This window comes from Phragmites australis, chromosome 11, assembly GCF_958298935.1.
Source record: "Phragmites australis chromosome 11, lpPhrAust1.1, whole genome shotgun sequence".
Classification (NCBI taxonomy): Eukaryota; Viridiplantae; Streptophyta; class Magnoliopsida; order Poales; family Poaceae; genus Phragmites; species Phragmites australis.
In genome coordinates this window covers 23,791,881-23,810,247 of record NC_084931.1, presented here as the reverse complement: position 1 = coordinate 23,810,247, position 18,367 = coordinate 23,791,881, and the positions used below count along the sequence as shown (strand labels likewise).

The following is an 18,367-nucleotide window of genomic DNA, read 5'->3' as shown; positions in this document are numbered from 1 at the left end:
ACTAAACTCCACTCCAGCAATGCTGACTAGCTGTAAGGTTACAACAACTAGAAAAGTGCACGTGTGTTATAACGGTTTAGAATTTTTACCCATAAAATCTATCTTGTTACAATGCATAATTTCACAATGCACAAATTTCCTACAATAACTAATCCAAAATTACTAATAAACTTGATTCAATTATACTTAGCCTCATCGCATCTTCTTTTCTGGACTACTAGATCCATGTCTCAAGGTCTAAAGTAGAAACACAACTTCCCCTCTTGTCTCAATTCATAACACCGCATCACCATCCCCTCTCTCTCGAGCGTGCACAGCCAGGTCAAGTTAGTCGTGCACGTTTAGGTAGTGACGGACCCGGACTGAAATCCACCTACAATGAACTACCACGACCCAACGTCTCGCTGCTTCAATGGCATCCCTCGCTGGTGGCGGAGCACCTCAAAGTGAGGTGGGGTGGGGGTGTCCACCCGTGGGCAGGTATGACGGCGGCAATCCCTTACCATGGACTAGTATCCACTATCATTGCTTCTCAAAGTCAAAGGAATGCACAGTAAAATGAGTCCGGATGAACAGTACTCTGATATATTCTACTCTACCAGTTAATCTGATGCATCCATTCCAGATCTGACGGTTAAAAAAAAATCCAATGTTACGGCACTGTTCATCATCTGACTTTGTAGAAGCAAAATCAGAGGATACGAGTCCCCCTTGCCATACAGACGGATCTGCCACTGCATTTAGGGCAGCAACCACTCCATCCTAACTTAAGATCTTAGGAAATAGATCAGCTGATCTGGAATTCAGGACTGAACCCATGCATCATTTGTTCCTCACCATATCTTGCCTCCAAGAAAACGGCACACCTTACCGCTGGCTGCAATGCACACGTCTTGCCTCCCCATGCCCAGTGCTACCAGTGTCCAAGCCTAACCTTATCTTCTAATCAGATCACCCAAGGAAGCCATCCATTTCTTCAGCACTCAGGCGGTGACGCAGTCATCGAGCGATGCAACTAATTGAGATAATAATAGATCACCAACATCAGCCTACTATAAATAACTGCAATCGAGATATAGGTTAAGGATATGAAGCATTCAACACCCAAAATCATAAAAGGGATCGAACAAAAACGTCCATTGATAAGCAGACATGTTATTTCGTTGATAGGGGAGTAGGACATGCTGGGGTGTTGCTAGCTAGTGGCAGGAAATGGGACAAACTTTGCACGGTATGGTACATACCAGTTCTTTTGAATTGAAACGTGAAAATGAGATTGAGGAAAAAACAAGGCTGAATGACAAACCTGACTACGTACTGCGCCACCACCGCGCTCCTGGATCCGTGCCCTGACCAATGAATCAGCATGCTTGGCCTGATCCCCGGGTTCAACACGGCCGGGGTGCCACCCTCCAGTCCTCCACTGCAGGATTTGGCTGCCGCAGGCTTGGATCGTTGATTTGCTACATCAGGGTGAAGGGGACGTCAGCATGTCACTGCGGGATGGGAGGAGCCCGAGCGGAGCGGTGGGAGGCAGCATTGGGCAACCGAACAGGGACACCAGGTGTTAGACCTTCTTCGACAATTTCCCTTCGCAAGTCTATTCCCTTCACAAGTCTATTCCCTTCACGAATGTATTCTTGTTTCCTTCATGAGTCTTGTTCACTTCACGAAGGGATTCTCTCCTATTCCCTTCAACCCGGGATTCTCTCTTATTTTTCTTCACGAATCCCTTCGAAAGAAAGCTATCGGAGATGAGAAAAAAAAAAGATATAGAAATAGGGAGAAAAATCAGGAATGGAATCAAATGAAGAGAATATGATTGAAGATGGTCTTAAGGCTCGTGGTTGAGTGGGGCGGTGCTTGTTTGCGTGGACAATGGTGTCGTCTTGCAGTTGATTTATTACTGACCAGACATGAGGGCTCGAAGCCACGCGACAGGATGGTGTACTTAGCGGACTCGACGACAAGATCAATGGCGCGGCACTGCGAGACGACGAAAGCCTGTGCGGCCAGAGCCAACACCGGCACCGTGCAGGCTTCTGCACCACTCACGTGTGCACCCTAAGCAACAAAGACCATCCGCATGTGGCGACAGCCGTGGGCTCGACGAACGGCGATGACCTAGGAGCGGGTTCCAATAGAGGACCTGATGAGAAGGGGATTTCACATCAATCTGAGTGGAGGGGAAAGCGTCGTCGTGGAATGGGGAGGCGACGGGGGAGGAGTTGGGGGAGTCGAAGGTGGTGGCCATGGATGTGGTGGGAATGGTTGGCTCCTCAAAGACGGCGAGTTGGGCGGAAGCAAGGTCCCAAGAATAGAAGCTGACAGTGGTGACGTGGGTTGGGGTTGGGTGGGAAAGGATAAGGTGGGGACACTGTTTTTTTTCTAGTTTCTAACTTCTGTTTTATATAGTAGATATTCATGACTCACTGCTACATAGCACACTCACTTAGCAGTAACAAACTTCATCTCATTCCAGGGAGGGAATTCTATTTCGATTACTGTGGGAAGCAACTCCTCAATTGCCCGGATCTCCACCCCACCCCCCCCCCCCCCCCCCCAAAAAAATCATTTGAGGACGGCTCACAACTTTTCTTCAACCTCTAAAGCACTGCTTCCTCAACCTCCTGCATCGTTGCCGTCTTACCCTCCGCTATCTCTGCAGGATCTCTCCCTGTCGGATCCACCGCCACCCACCGTCGGTCTGGCTACTGCCCCTGACCCTCCCTCTAGGCCCGGCTGGTCACCTAGACCCTGAAGTCCTGAACCTAACACACCCTAGCCTTGTCGGTGGCGGTTGAAAACAGCGTTTAAAGCGACTGGGAATTATACTTTCTACTTAAAATGCTCATCCTCTAGTAATGAACATTCTGATCACTCAGATCTGAACCTCAAATGATGAACATGTTCCGAGCCCGTTATCCATACACTTGCACGAGGAATCAGATTACCAGCTTACTTGCAAACTGCAGCAGCCAAAACACTATTACAAATATTCTTGACTCATCAGCGAAAGGAAATTTGCAGTTACCTGCTCGGAGAATGACCTGGTGGCATTGCAATTGCATACTCTTTGGGAGATCTTGTTGCAAGACAATTCATCAGAAATCACTACACTGCCTGAGCAGTGGCCAGTGGCATCATGCGCTCGTCTTCTTCCTCGGCAGCTTTGGTTTCACCTCCGACCCATCGAAGCCCTCGAACGGGATCTCGCCGTTCTTGGCCCGGAGGATATCGGGGACCTCATCCACGTGCGGCCGCACGTACACCTGAAGGAACCGTTCCTCGGTGCTCGCGAGCACCACGGTCAACCGGTGCTGCCCCTGCCACTTCCCTGCCCTCCTCAGCGCAGCGAGTACGGCGCACCTCCTGGAGTGGACCTCCAGGCTCCGCACGAGCAGGGTCGGGTAGGTCACGATGTCCTCCCGGCTCAGCCCTGCCTTGCTGATCAAGAACCCGACGATCTTCTCGATCTTCCTCTCCGAGATCGCCATCGAGGCCGGGTACCGCCGGATCATCTGGGTGACGCCGTCCTTGCCGAAGCCAAGGCGCTGGTAGAGCGCGATCTTGCTCTCCAGCGTGGGGGCCTTCATCTTGGAGAGGATGGCGAAGATGTGTACAAACATGGGGCTGCCGGGTTCGACGCCAGCGTTCCTGACGGCCTCCACGATCTCGCTGATGCGGTCGGGGCCCAGCAGGATGACGCCGGGCTGGAAGCCGATGAGCTTGGAAACCTCGCCGGGGGAGAGTCCGTGGACGTCGCGCAGCAACGGGAGAGTGCGGAAGAGGGTGGACTTGGGCATGCACCGGATGACGAAGGGCATCTGGTGGAGCGCGGCAACGACGCGGGTGTCGGAGCCGAGGACCTCGCGGAGGGAGGCGAAGAGCGGGGCCAGGTGGTCCTGGACGCTGCGGTAGAGAAGGATGGGGCTGAGCGAGATGAGCCGCGGCAGGAGCGGCGCCGCGATGCCAACGGAGGCGAGGAAATCGAGCTTGGGCTGGAGCGTCTTGGCCGGGCGGGAGACGAGCACGATGGGTAACTTGCGTATGGTGGAGGAGATGTCGGCGTCAGAAAAGCCGTAGCGTCGGAGGAGCGCGAGGACGGCGTCCGCCTGCGCGGCGGCGCCCGGGGAGTCGAGGCGTACGGAGTGCGCCGCGCGAGCGGCGGCGGCGGGGGAGAGGCCGCAGCTGGAAATGAGGTAGGAGACCGTGGGTTCTTCGGCGGCCGGGGCGGTGGTGGAGAAGACGGCGGAGAGGGCGCCGAGAGGGAGGGGGAGGCGGCGGCGGCGGCCAGCATTAGGTAGGTCGTGGACGGGAGACTTCCTTTGCTCTGAAATTTTTTTTTTGGGGGGGGGGGGGGGCGGGGGGTGGATGAGGCTGAGGTACGTTCTTTTGGCCCACGTATTGGTGAGTTCTAGAATGTTTGAAACGAGCAAATTTAGCCCGGCCTAAAGAATAAAGATGGGCTAGAGAATGGAGTTCCAGCGACTGCAAAACCAGGCCTACAATTAAGTGGACAGTGGACTAAACCTAGTTAAAATTTTTGGCTCGTGGCACGCTCTGGGTATGATTTTATTGGCTGGAAAGGACCTTGGCCGTGGCCCGAATGCTCTCAAGTAGACCCAATATCGGCACACACGCTGAGAGGTGGGGTGAGGCATGAGCGGGGTTGGTTTCGGCGGCCGTTAAGATCGAGCGGAAGGGGCTAACAAGCGAGATCCATATGATAGATTAAAGAAGAGAGAGAAGGAGAAAAACGGATGTCATATAGATGTTGATGTTGGAAAAGCCGTAGTGTTGAAGGAGCACGACGATGGCGTCCGCCTACACGGCGGTGCCTAGGGAATCGAGGCAGACGGATTGCGCAGCGCACGCGGTCATGGCAGGGGAGAGGCTGCACCTAGAGATTAGGTAGGAGACTGTGGGTTCTTCGGCGGTGGGGGCGATGGTGGAGAAGACGGTGGAGAGGGCGCCGAGAGGGAGGGGGGCAACAGTCAGCATTGGATAGATCATGGACCGGGAACTTCCTTTGGAGGCTGAGGTATGTTCTTTTGGCCCACGTATTGGTGTGTTCTAGAATGTTTGAAACGAGCAAATTTAGCGCAGCCTAAAGAATAAAGATGGGTTAGAAAATGGAGTTCCAGCGACTGCAAAACCAAGTCTACAGTCCAGTAGGCAGTGGGCTAAATCTAGCTAAAATTTTTGGATTCTGGCACGCCGGAAAGGACCACGGCCGTGGCCCGAATGCTCTCAAGTAGACCCAATGCCCCTCTAAAAAAATAAAACCCTAGACCCAATGTTGCGCCACATTTATATTTATCAACGCGGACTGAACCATTACGAAATATAATGTCCCTAGGAAGAAGATGCCGAACTCTAAGTTGAGGTCTGTGTTGGGTTCATGAATATTCTTGTATGGAATTGTATGGGATTTTGCTATCCACTTTTTAGAGCGATGGGTTAGAGTGCAATTTGAATGGGATGACTAATTTGATGAAATATTCATCTGAGATGCTAGATGAGCTCATCCGTTAAAAAATACTGGATGGAACATCTATGTTCTGATGAGCTTTATCATACCGATATCACCTATTCTGATAGGGTAGACTAAATAAGTTTTTTAGCACGTTTTAAATGATATTATCTTCTAAACCGTTTATTTGATTTACGATCTAATTACACTATTGTATTTATTATAATTAAATCAACAAAATAAGATCTTGTATGATTATATTTTGATGAAAAACAAAATATATGACAAGTCTTATAAAATTTTGTCTAATCCCATACAAATTGTATTCGTCCAATCAAACAAAATATTAGATTGTCCCCCAACAAAATATAAATGGTCATATCTTATCTAATTTTATCATCAACAAAACACACCTAATTAAAGGTCATTCGCACGAATAAGACCGATCAAGTGGACCAAAACTCAAGCTCATGCGCACGTACAAAATTGTGCAATCAGGCCCAGGAAATATGCTCGCACGACTCTCTGCCGATCAATTTTATGATCACTATTTATTAGTACCGTTTTTGAATCTCGCCTCCCCGTACTCGGATCCATGCATTAGCCATATGTGAGATGGAAATGGACGAAAACGGATAGAAAAACCTCTAACTATTTTTATTTTCATATTTTCTCTTGAAAATAGAATTAAAAAAAAAAAGAGAAAGTCATGAACGTTACGAACTCGAGAATATCAAGATATCAAAAATGAACTACATACTGGTATTGATCTGAAACCGATAATTCAAAACAAGAACGCCAACCCATAGAACTATATACAAGCCAACGAAATTACCACTCCAGTTGAATGTCCTTCAGATTTATAGTGACATCTAGTAGTTTTGTTTGTGATTCTGACTCAATCTACAAAATTAGGATAAAGATGACAGACATGATTGACTAAGAATACTGCTACCATTATCTATAATTTCATAACTTAGCGATTCATATTGGATTGTTGGTGTAATTATGCCATTCATCATACTGAAGGTTCTATTTTGATCATGCTATACTACCACACTTGCAGTTTCATAGAAGAGGTCATCTCTTGCGGCCAACAGTGATCAAACAGTGAAGTAAAATTGTAGGGACACTTTTAAGAGAATGTAAAGGCACATAATATGGCAAACGGAGGCATGTCTGGTGACAGTGAGAACACAAACAAAAAGGCTAATCATTCTATAATTTTTCAAAATTCCAACAATACTTTGTGTGTGAGAGAGATGACATGAGCTTATAACAGCAGTTTTCACATGCTGTCTCCATAAGCGTAAGTCATGGTCTAGTGGTTATAACATATAAGCATCGTAATATTGCAACTGTCTAGTAATCAAACTGTAAATTATGTTCCATTGGTAGCAGATCAGTAGTTCTGGTTACTGGTGACAACCATTAAAATGATTTAATTGCTATTTAGGAAAACCTGTTCATCAACCATGAGGCTAGGCAACTCGTCATCAGAGGTGGCAATGAAAATTGAGTCTTCTCATAATCCCACCTCTGTCTAACAATATCTGACAGTAGTATTATGTCTGGCAAACAAGTCTCACATATAACCTGTGAATATTGTGTTACATAAATTACCAGCACATCAAATGCAGTGAGATTCTACCGATAAAGTTAATGGGCTAGACGTCACTGAAGTTACTTTCCTGAGCTGAGGAGAGTATTTCTGGAGAGAACCTTGTGTAGCGCTGACTCCCATAGACAGCAGCACTAGCATGTTACAGTAACGAATTGACTTTTTTCTCATTTTTCCAGCAACACTAGCATGTCGCAGGGTGGGGCGGCAGGCAGGGCGAGAGGGACGGCGCACAGCACAAGGCAGGGCTGGCAGTAGGCAAGCAGGGCGGGGGCAACGGCCGACGGCGCGCAGGGCGGGGGCGGCAGGCAGGCGAGGGGAGCTAGAGTTGGAGGTTGGAGTCTTGAGACCGATTGGACGAGGGGCTAGTTGGCTTTGGGCTGTCGGGCTATGGTTGTGGACTCAAATAAAAAACGAAAATTCTGTATGAAATTTCCGATTAAAAACTGGATTTCGAAAATATGGTTAAGAAAACAGTAAAACTGTTTTCAAGTTAAGTTTCGAGTTTTTGTCCTATTTTTTATAAGTTCTGAAAATCCAAAAACGGTCGAGAGAAATATATAAAAATATATAAAATGAGACGGGTTGGGACAGGATTTCTCGCGTCGTTTTCATTGCTAGGCACAAGGCTATCACGAGGCACCTAGGCTGGCACGGACGGGCCAAGCTCCAAGCAGAATCGCAGCAGCGCTGCTTCACAGCCGGTCGCGGTCGCGGCGCATACACATCTTGATCATCAGTCGTTGCGCTCTGATGATGAGCACCCCGCTTTCTCGTGCTCCCCTGGCCGGCCCGCCGGCCGGCGGGCGCATGCAACTATCTTTTGGTACGATGCAACTATCTCGGAATTATTTTGGTACGGGCCAAGCTCCAAGCACGACACATCACACAAGCGTACGACCCATATGAGTGCATATCTCGCGGCTCACAAGACGCCCGGTAACGTCAGCGTTTAATCAGCAACGAGCCAGCGGAGTCCATGCCTCTACAGCATTAGACCCTACAGACTAGAGAGACAGCAAAATCCTTTGCCCAACTGAGGCCGATGCAGATAGGATGTACGTGTCTTTCGAGCCGTCAACTGCTACGGATCCTGACCAGAATCTTCTTTCGATGCGTTGCTTGCCCAGGTGATAAAAAGCACTGCACCGGACAAGGACGTTTCACTTCGCACATTGCCGAGCCATGAAATTTTGACGCGATCGAGATCGAACAAAAGGAACGGGCGCGCGAATTATGCGTAGTGTGCTTTCACGTCAACTCCTGCATGTGCATGGCAAGGCGACGCACAGTAGAATTGCTTGGCGCCTGGCGGCTAGGGGCTGTGAAATATTCGTGGCCGGCGGGGAGCGCATGCACGGGGTAGGCGAGGAAAAACAGTTGTTAGTGGTACATCTCACAGCTGATGGGAACAGTTCGATGGAGCCGGGGCTTTTGGTCGTGCCGTCCATCCATCCGGCCGGCCAGCCACAGGCTACTGTTGCTTTCCTCCATCCGATGGTCGCCTCCTTTCTGCCTCGACCGACCGTTCCACGTCCGACCCAACAGTGGGCGCGGCACCTTTGCGGGTGAACTTTCGTACGCTTGCCGGCTGTGCATCCACAGTTATGACTAGCGATAATAGAATAGATCGATTAGCACAATGTGGCACTGGATTTTATTTGTTCTTTCGTAAGACAAAAGTATAACCGTAACTATTGATCCGGGCCAGGCCCGTTTGGTTGCCCGTATATCTAAGTAAGATAGTATGTGTATACGTAATGTTATTTGTTTGATTGGTTATATATGTTCAGCTTAGTTAACACGATAATTGTATTTAGTTGATCACATAAGTATATATAGTATGATATTAAAATAAAAATAAGTGTTAATATGATGTTTATTTTATATAAATACACTCTATAGTACTTAATTTACCATATTAAACCCTAATCTAATTTTAAATATACTAATATAAATTAATAGTTACTAATTATATGTTAATACCATAAGAATTGTGGCTTGACCCACGTAGTATTTTTTGCATCCACTGGGATAAGCCCATTCGACCGTCCAGCCAACTTAAACAAGGGTGGCCAGACAGCACCTAAGCGTCCAATTTCAATCGCCTAGGGCTGACACTGTTGCCTGGCCGAAGCGGCCTACGTCAGAGTCCAAACCAAACAGGCCCTCGGGCTTATTCTAGGCCAGCTACATGCAAGTGGTCTCCGGTCAAACGCACCGAAAGATTCCTTTCTCGTTTGGCCGTGGGCATGCAGATTAGTCAAGCCAAGTGCATCAATCCATGCTCGGAGACTTTGATGGACTAGTCTAATGCATGCAACGTGTATGTATTAGCCGATCCACCCGCACACTCTTAATTAGGAAATTACTTAATTAATTGATTTCTTAATCAGATCACCTACCCAGGTTAGACATCCCACATGCGGGAGCATGCGCGTGCATACATTAGTCTATAGAAGAACACCATTGGTACAACCAAGATAGATTTTTCATCTTTAATTAGCACAAAACCTATTTGCCTCTACACTGAAACAATGTAGAACATGTCTTGACCATTTACATCATTGCACAGTTGCTTCTCCACTTCAACGTACTACGTTGTACTAGAAACTCAGGAAACAATAAAGGAATTATTTTAGATGCATCGTACCAAAAGATAGTTGCATCATATAAGGCCGGAATGTGCTTTCATATATTATTGCAATCCCAAAATTGCATACTTGCAGACGAGCTTGCAAGTAGCCTTTCTCGAAGACACACGCAAATTTGGAGGCTAATAATGCATTATGTTAGTAATCAAATGTGCAAAATGAACTTTGCTTTCAATAATAAACAAAAATGCTTTCAAATTGATTACGTATTGCTTTCAAAAATATATAAAAATGCTATAAGGACATAAAACTCAATCAACACTTTATAGGAAACTCAACTAGCATGACTCTTCCATCACGGTTATTGAGCCACTAAGTCATAAAGACAAGATCTTAACCCGAATGAGCCACCAAGCCACCAAAATAAGATCTCACTATTAGCTTCTCTTCCAATTACTTACCGTTGTAATTACTTTAGAGCTTAAGCCACTAAGGCAAGGGCCTCCGTGTCCCCGTACACATATCTTGCCATCATTCTACACCAAGTCAGAGGGTTAACAAGCTTGAGTCACATGGTCCATGATGTCGGCGAGTCACAAAGACTCAAAGACACCAATGTATCACTCGATACAAGCTATGATCACTCATTGATACATTCCTCAAACTGCAGCACCTAGTTACAACTCACTCTAGATTTATAAGCACTAAACACTCTCTAATCTTATGCTTAATCATCTTGGATAATCACTTTAAGCACTTTAGTGGCTTTGATATCTTCTCAAGTGTATATGAGCTTCCTTTAGACTCCAGCAGCATGTCACACCTTCAAATAACTAAGTAGATGGGCATTTATAGTCTTAAACCCGCTAACTAGTTATTTTTTCAATGGTTTAGAAAAGCTGTTAGCACCGGATGATTCAGTGAGTACAAACTCAGAAACAAGCCGTTGCAACTCCACTCAAAGTCTCTATTGACACCGGACATTTCGATGTACATTCAAATCCATCATCGGACCTTGTAGTGAGTTATCTTGAGCCAGACCACACCACTCCTTCTCTGTGTAAAATGCTCTGGTGCATTCATCTCTGTGATCACCAGACTATCCGGTGAGTTGATCTTAATTCTTCAGCACTTGCAGTCGCCTCTGCAAGAAATGCTCTGGTGTGCACAAACCAATCACCGGACCTTCCAGTGGGTTGATCTTTAGTCTTTGCACTTGTATTTTTCTCTGCAAGAAATGTCTGGTGCTATCCAGTACAGATCATCGGAGTATCCGGTGAGGTCCTCAACCTTCCCACCTTTGTCAAAAATGCTCCGATAAGTTTAACACATAGAGCATCAGACTATCCGGTGAGGCTATCAACCTCTATACATAATGCTCCAGTGAGTGCAAACTCTACTGTAACGGACTATTTGGTGAGGCCAATTCTTATGGAGCTTCTCTAATTCAATCAAACTTTATTCCGACTATTATGTCTTTTTGATGTATTGCATATATGAGATCTACTAACACACATTCTTAACAAACATGTTAGTTCCAATGACTATATTGTCATTAATCATCAAAATCACAATTATAGCCTAATAGGACCATTTCGCTACAATCATGCATATGGAGTCATATGTTTATTTAGCAGCATGTATCATGTAGTAAAAGCAAAAAATAAATAAGAATATATGCAACTCATTTAGCAAGAACCAAAATTGTATCTTAGCAGTTCTGAATGTTTTTATTTTGCAGAATGTTGTAAAACCATAATTGTGTGCTTGCTTGAACTTGCTTTCAATTATAAAAAAATACTTATAGTATATTATGGATTGCTTTTAGAAATGCTAAAAAATGCTCATTTTTTATAGTATACAGTTCAGAGAATGCAAGTTTGTTCAATACATGTAAGCATTTTCTTTTAAATTCGTAATCACTTCTTCTTCCACACATAAGCATACAGTTTAGAGAAGCAAAGTTTTGTTCAATACATGGAAGCATTTTCGTTTAATTCGTGAGCACTTCTTCCATGCATAAGCAACTTCTTTTGCCACATAAGATCACTGAAAAACTAAAAATCCAAAGAAATGCTTGACAACTTCACCTAAATCGCCCAAATGAGAATATCAAAATGCCAAACAAACATGCACGAGCACGCTCACCACCGACGCCATTGATCACCAGCTCCAGGACAAAGTCCCCATCACCGTCACCGCGACACACTCCCTATGGAGCCTCTTGGAGTTCGGGTGTCCCTTGCTCCGGCGCTGGAAAGCATGTAGATGCTCACATAGGGCACGCTGAACGTGTAGTAAAGGCACTACTATGTTATAGGCAGACACCAAATGAATGATAAAATAATACAATTCTGCATACATAATACAGCGTGTGCTAATAATCTTTTCTATTACAAAATGCATATTTACTTAAAATTATTATAGTTTCATAAAAGTGTTTCGATTAACTACATAAAAAACTCTCAAAATATTTGAATATGGCTACTAAATACGAAAGCATTTACATTTGGGATACACTAAAACTGCAGGTAACTTTTCATGCTAATGTATAGATTGGAACCCTAATCAAGTTGACACATGCAAATCAAAAAAGGCTTGCGTCATGACCAAAAAATCAATTAGATGTAGATGCACTCACCTTCCTGGTGCCCTCCACTTCCATCTCTCCCTCCCTAATCCTTCCCTTTGGATCAAAATTTGCGTTGATCTCTCGCGATCTATAGATCAAACCAAAAAGTGAAGCACAATCCGATTACAATATCAAATCAATTTGGACAGGGAACAAAGTTAAGTCCAACCGATGCGCTCACCTTCCTGCATGACCCTCCCCCATTCCTGACCTCCGCTATTGGCTCGCTGCTCACAAGCAAATCAATACCAACTCAGAAAGCAAGCTTACAAAAGTAAATTTGCTATTGCCACAAATTACAAAAGAAGATCCATAAGACATAAAGAGAAAATTTGGATAATTTTATAAGCAAATCAATACCAACTCAAAAGTAAGCTTTTTCTAAGTTACAAACATATCCATACACATTCAGAGGGCAAATTTGTTCCAATTTACAAGTAAAGTCCATGCTAACTCAGAGAGAAAATTCATATACAAACTCAGAAGCAAATTTGTTTAATTTACAAGTAAATCAGTACCAACTCAGAAAGCATGTTTTTTCTAATCAGTACCAAATCAATAACATGTAGATACACATCCTGATCAAAGCCAATAGAAGAAAATGCTTTCTGATTCCCGCACACCGCCTTCTAGACAAGATGTAACCATGGTTCGGAAAACCACCACCGATTGCCATTGATGCAACACATGAAGCAGCACAAACTTATGTAGGAAAAACTAATGTATGCTTCCATGGATGTACATTGTACTCATCTCTAATGCTTTTGATGATGTATTTTGTCCTTAAACAAAAGGGTAATCCTAGATGTAAAAAACATTTTTTGTTAGAAACTAAAAGCAATCAGAATGGATTCAGAAAGAAATTAAAAAGAAAAAAAAAGTCCATTGGAAAATAAGATATGAACCTGGATTGACCTTAGAAGAAATAAATCTTATATACTGGCATCAGTAGCCATCTTCATGTCTCTCATATACCTATATGTGCTAAAGTTGCCTACACAATGGTGTATATATGCCTATACGATATAATATGTCTGCCTGTGTACAGCTATTAATTAGCTTACATAATATAATTAGATTTGTTTGCCTATACTAAAATGAAACAACAGTTCATCATCATGAGAAAAAAAGAACCATGAAGTACATCGCTCTCTCAAATTAACAAGCGCATATGCTATGACAGTATGCTACACTAGAGCATGGGGTTCTAAAATGCTTAATGTATAAATGAAACTGTATACTAATTCTAAAAAATCTATGAGAAGTGCAAGCAAATTATAGTGAATACGTAGGCAAATTAGAAAAATATGAAAAGCAAAAAAGGAAAAAATGAAGACAAATTCTTAGGAGCAGTAACAAAAAAATTTGTAAGTAGTTAAAAATAGTTGCCTTAAGAAATTTAGGCCAAATTAAAGAAAGCAAGTCAGTATGAATTTCATATGGGATCAAAGAAAAATCATCTACTTTTGTTACACCCCTTTCGACACCAAATAAATAGGCAAATTTTTTAAAAATTGTAAGTAAATTATAGTGAATCCAAAGACATTTTAGAACAATGTGAAAAGCTAACAAAAAGAAAAAAGGAGATTCATAGGATCAATCACGAAAAATTTGTATTGTCTTAAGAAAACTATCCTAAACTTAGGGATAGTAAGTAAATATGGATTTAAAATTAAAATAAAAGAAAATCAACTCATTCATGGTTAAGTTTGAAAAAGCAAGTCAACACAAAAACAAAAGAAAAAAAGGGAGTTATTTGCACTCAAATTAGGATGATTTGGGAAGCAATGGGGCTAAGTGGAAACAAATTAGGATAAATCTGAGAACCAAATGGATAAATTATGTTTGTCACTGATTTAATATAGATTAGGAGATAATCGACTTGGTACAGATCATTTTAGTGCATGTGCACATAAGCAGAGCATGCTCGAATTCTAAACTATTAAAATGTGATTCGCTGCTAAAGGCCACTTTACTGTGACACTAACATCTTATAAGAAATCATTAACAAGTAAAAACAATAAAAGTTAGAATCGGCATCATCTAACCAAACAAATCACCACCGGCATTACCTCATCTCTCTAAAAAAATCTTCTAGACAAAGATTTTCATGAAACAAAATATGACTTGCTAAGAACACGTTGAACAAAATATTGACTATTGACAATGCTTAAAGACCAAACAACTAACTACTATGTTAAAATAGAGAATAGATATAACTAAATTAGCTACTAAACAATGATCTATGATAACTTAAACAAGCAAAAAATAGTATTAAGTTCAGATCCTATTTAGGGCTAACTGAGGAAAAGAAAGGATTAAACTACTTAGAATGTTTTAGATCTCTATGTCTTCTACTATCACTCCTATCAGTTTAGACAAATGCATGTGCTAGTGCAGTTGTACGGGCTTCTCTCTCACTATCTCTCATACACACAGACACATAAAAGGACACACACTATCTCATAATCCAAACTCTCTTATCTCTGTTTTGATTTCTCTCTTACTAAATCGAAACCAACAAAGCACATCCAATATGAACAGGAGAAAAATCAAAGATAAGATGCGCAGAGAAAAAAAGATAGAGATCAGAGAGGTGCCTCATAACAGCAAGATGAATCTACCGGGAGCACGCCACCATGGACAAGGTGCAGACCAAAAGGAGTTGATGTCGCACCTGGCCATCACCCTCTTCTCATATAACACCTAGCTAGATTTCACTGCCATCATCTTCATCACTGCAAAAACACACATAAACCATCACAAGACTCCATACCTCCCCCCTCGAAAGAAACTCTAATCACATCCAAACTAACCCACCTTCATAGTTGAGCCCATTGGGCAACGGCGGCAGGTCAAGGTCGAGGTGGATTCAGGACTAGGGTCGACCCCCTTCCTCAAGATGGCATGCCTCTTGATGCAGTAGGCCCGTAGTCCTAGGCTTGTTGCATGCTAGCTTCCTACGCTCCATCCACCAGCTCCGTGCCAGAACTTCTGATTCATTGTTGTCGTCATCTAGATCTAGTCGTGCTACTGACACTACGAGTGCTAGAACCAGCATAGCCACCACCATAAAGCATAACCGCCACAGTGCCGTCGGAGGCCAGTCCTCACTTCATCGACAACAGGAATCATCGACGAAGGAATCCCATTAGAGTGGATTGAGTGGTTGTGGTAGCGTTTTTGCTGGAAAAGAAGAGAAAGAGAGAGAAAGAAGAGAGAGAAAGGTGAGAATAGGAAAGGCAGAGAGTGGAGAGAGCCATAGAGAGGAGACACCACTACCCCTACTTGCTCATATCTGTCTTCACACAAAACTGATCGACTAGATCGAACGGCGCGCGGAGTCTGCGGACGGATTCGCGAGCGCCCGCACGTCCAAAAAGAAGCCTTTACCGACTTTTATAAGTACTTTGACCAAGCTTCCACATCAACACTCGGATCTGTTTCATAGTCACAGTTTCTTCTTCTTCATGGCGCGCGTATGCCAGTTACCACGCGGTGAAAATCCACTCTCGATCAGAAACTACTGCAGCCTGGCCTGATTGTTCTGCAAGCAAATGCATTGGGGAACAAGTTGAGAGAGTGCTAGCTGCTCGATCCCTGCGTCCCGGTAATGCGGACGCAAATCAACCAGAGCTGCGAGGAAAAGGCATCGTCCTGCCGGTGAAGACTTCAGCACGGCCAGTGAGAGCTTTTACCCAGATTAAACAAACCACTCTCCAAGTAAAGTAAGCTAACCATGTTCACAGTTTCACACTTCCCCAACAGTAGAAAGTCCACGACGACGACGACGAGTCGGTGAAGTCCGTACGGCGGGTCTGTTGTGCTTTGCCCTCGGAGCCTGCCCGGCCCATCTTTCCCGCATAGGGTTCCCACGGCCCAAAACACGCCCCAGCGTTCGACCCCCACTTCCAAGCGGGCCCCACCTCGCCGCTTCCCGCTCTATATAAACCCGTCACCCCGAAGCTGCAAGCCACGCAACAAAGCCAAGGTCGCCACCACCATTAGCTAGCTGGTACTTAAAGAAGAAAGAAGCATCTTTGAGTAGAGTGTCCAACTAAGGCCCGAGTGCGTGCTTAGCCATGGAGAAGACGACGGAGAGTGCGCCGCCGCTGAAGCTGTTTGGGTCGTGGGCGAGCTCGTACACGCACCGCGTGCAGCTGGCGCTGCGGCTCAAGGGGCTGGAGTTCGAGTACGCGGAGGAGGACATGAGCAACAAGAGCGACGAGCTGCTGCGCCACAACCCCGTGTACAAGAAGGTGCCCGTGCTCGTTCACGGCGGCCGCGCGCTCCCGGAGTCCGTCATCATCCTGCAGTACCTCGACGACGCCTGGCCGGAGAGCCGCCCGCTGCTCCCCGCCGACGCATTCGACCGCGCGCTCGCGCGCTTCTGGTGTCACTTTGCCGACGACAAGGTAAGTTCCGGGTGGCGGGCGCTCCCTGCGCTATGGTTGTTGGACATACACGTGTGACGTGTCTGTGCCTGTCATGAGAATGACGCGTGCAGTTTTTTTGTCCTCTCTTGCAATGTGTGCAGCTTGGGCCGGCGGTGGGTGCGGTGTTCGCATCGACGGGGGAGGAGCAGGAGGCGGCGGTGCGGCAGGTGCACGAGAACCTGGCGCTGATCGAGGCGGAGCTGCGCGACGGGGCGTTCAAGGGTCGCCGGTTCTTTGGCGGCGACGAGGTGGGCCTCCTCGACGTGGTTCTCGGGTGCGGCTCCTACTGGCTCGCCGTGTTCGAGGAGGTCACGGGGGTGCGCCTGGTGGCCGCGGACGCGTTCCCGCTCTTTAACGCCTGGCTGCGCGACTTCGAGGCCCTGGACGAGGTCAGGGAGACCATCCCCGCCGTCGACCGCCTGCTCGAGTACGCGCGCGGCGTCCGCCACATGCTGCTCGGCCTCGCCGGCGCCGGCGCCGGGGCCGCCACCTCCACCCCCGCCGAGGCCCCCACTGCTGCTCCACCGGCGGCCGCGGCCACGACCGCCGCGGCTGATATCGCCGTGGACATATGATTGCAGGACGAACGTTTGTCAGCGCCGGCCGGCCGGTCAGCAGCAGTAGTATAGTCTGCCGTGTCGTGTCGATCGTGCCATGTGGTGAGGCAGCCTATAATGCGCTTCTACTGCTATAAGTCACTGGCACAATCTGTCTAAGCCGTCTAGGTGTCTTTTTTCTCTCCTCCTGTGCATCTGTGTTTTCTGTGTGCCTTCTTGTGGCTGGAACCTGGGAATCCTGCGTGTTTGTTCTAGCAGTCTAGCTTTTGCTTGTTTAGATGCTGTTAGCCATGTGCACCTGGTAATTTCTTCTTGTAAGTTGCAATGTACGGCCTCATGAAATTGTGTTTACCTTCTACTCGTAGCACGGTACCACTGGCACTAATTCACCGGCAATTAGCGAAACAATATGGCGTTCGTACAGTCGATTAGCGTTTGATCGGAGTTAACTGCGGCGATTAATCCGCGTGTCAGGACGGTGCAGTGGTGCTCCCTGCCCCCTAGTCGCTACCAGCTCCCCTGCGGCATGGGAAGCATTTAAAGCTGCAGAGGGAGCTGATAGGATGTAAATGCTGCTTTTATGGAGCATCCCCCGATTTTCTCCCATGTTCAGAACTGATGGGTGCGCGTGTTTGCACTGATTGCTGCTCCAGCAGCAGGGTCGCCATTGATGGCCTACCCTGAGCAGGTAGCTGCGACATGGATCATTTCGCACTCGACGACGCAAGATGCACGGGGGCAGTAACACGTGGAGAGGTGGCTGAAAGCTGAACTCCGAAGCGACTTGAACCAACCCCTTTTTTTAAGAAAAAAGAAGAGAAAATCAAATCTGTAATATTTCGCTTCTCCTGGAAGCTTTGTTGGTTTGAGTACCCCAAGGCATATGTAGCAAACTCCGTAATCACTGCTACAGTGCAAATGTCGGTCCATTTCATCCCACCAAACGTCTCTACCGGATTCCGTATCCACTGTTAAAAGTGTTGCGATGGCGAGCTAGGTACTCTATATTTTATATTTAGAGTATTCTCCTATTTATATCATTGTTTATATG

The 18,367-nt window shown here is 45.8% G+C and overlaps 2 protein-coding genes across 2 annotated transcripts; one reads left to right on the top strand and one right to left on the bottom strand.

Moving 5' to 3' along the window:
- Positions 1–681: 681 nt before the first annotated feature.
- LOC133884077 (uncharacterized) lies at positions 682–12,527 on the bottom strand. The gene is made up of 5 exons (XM_062323462.1): positions 12,505–12,527; positions 12,333–12,411; positions 3,035–4,451; positions 1,307–1,745; positions 682–1,015 (listed from the first exon to the last, which is right to left on the bottom strand). Exons 1-3 carry the CDS (start codon positions 12,525–12,527, stop codon positions 3,144–3,146), a joined length of 1,410 nt encoding a protein of 469 aa, XP_062179446.1. The 3' UTR covers positions 682–1,015; positions 1,307–1,745; positions 3,035–3,143.
- A 3,765-nt stretch (positions 12,528–16,292) lies between these two features.
- Positions 16,293–17,667, top strand: LOC133884253 (glutathione transferase GST 23-like). Its single transcript, XM_062323607.1, has 2 exons — positions 16,293–16,738; positions 16,861–17,667. The coding sequence occupies exons 1-2, from the start codon at positions 16,406–16,408 to the stop codon at positions 17,332–17,334; spliced, it is 807 nt and encodes a 268-aa protein (XP_062179591.1). The 5' UTR covers positions 16,293–16,405; the 3' UTR covers positions 17,335–17,667.
- Positions 17,668–18,367: the final 700 nt, after the last annotated feature.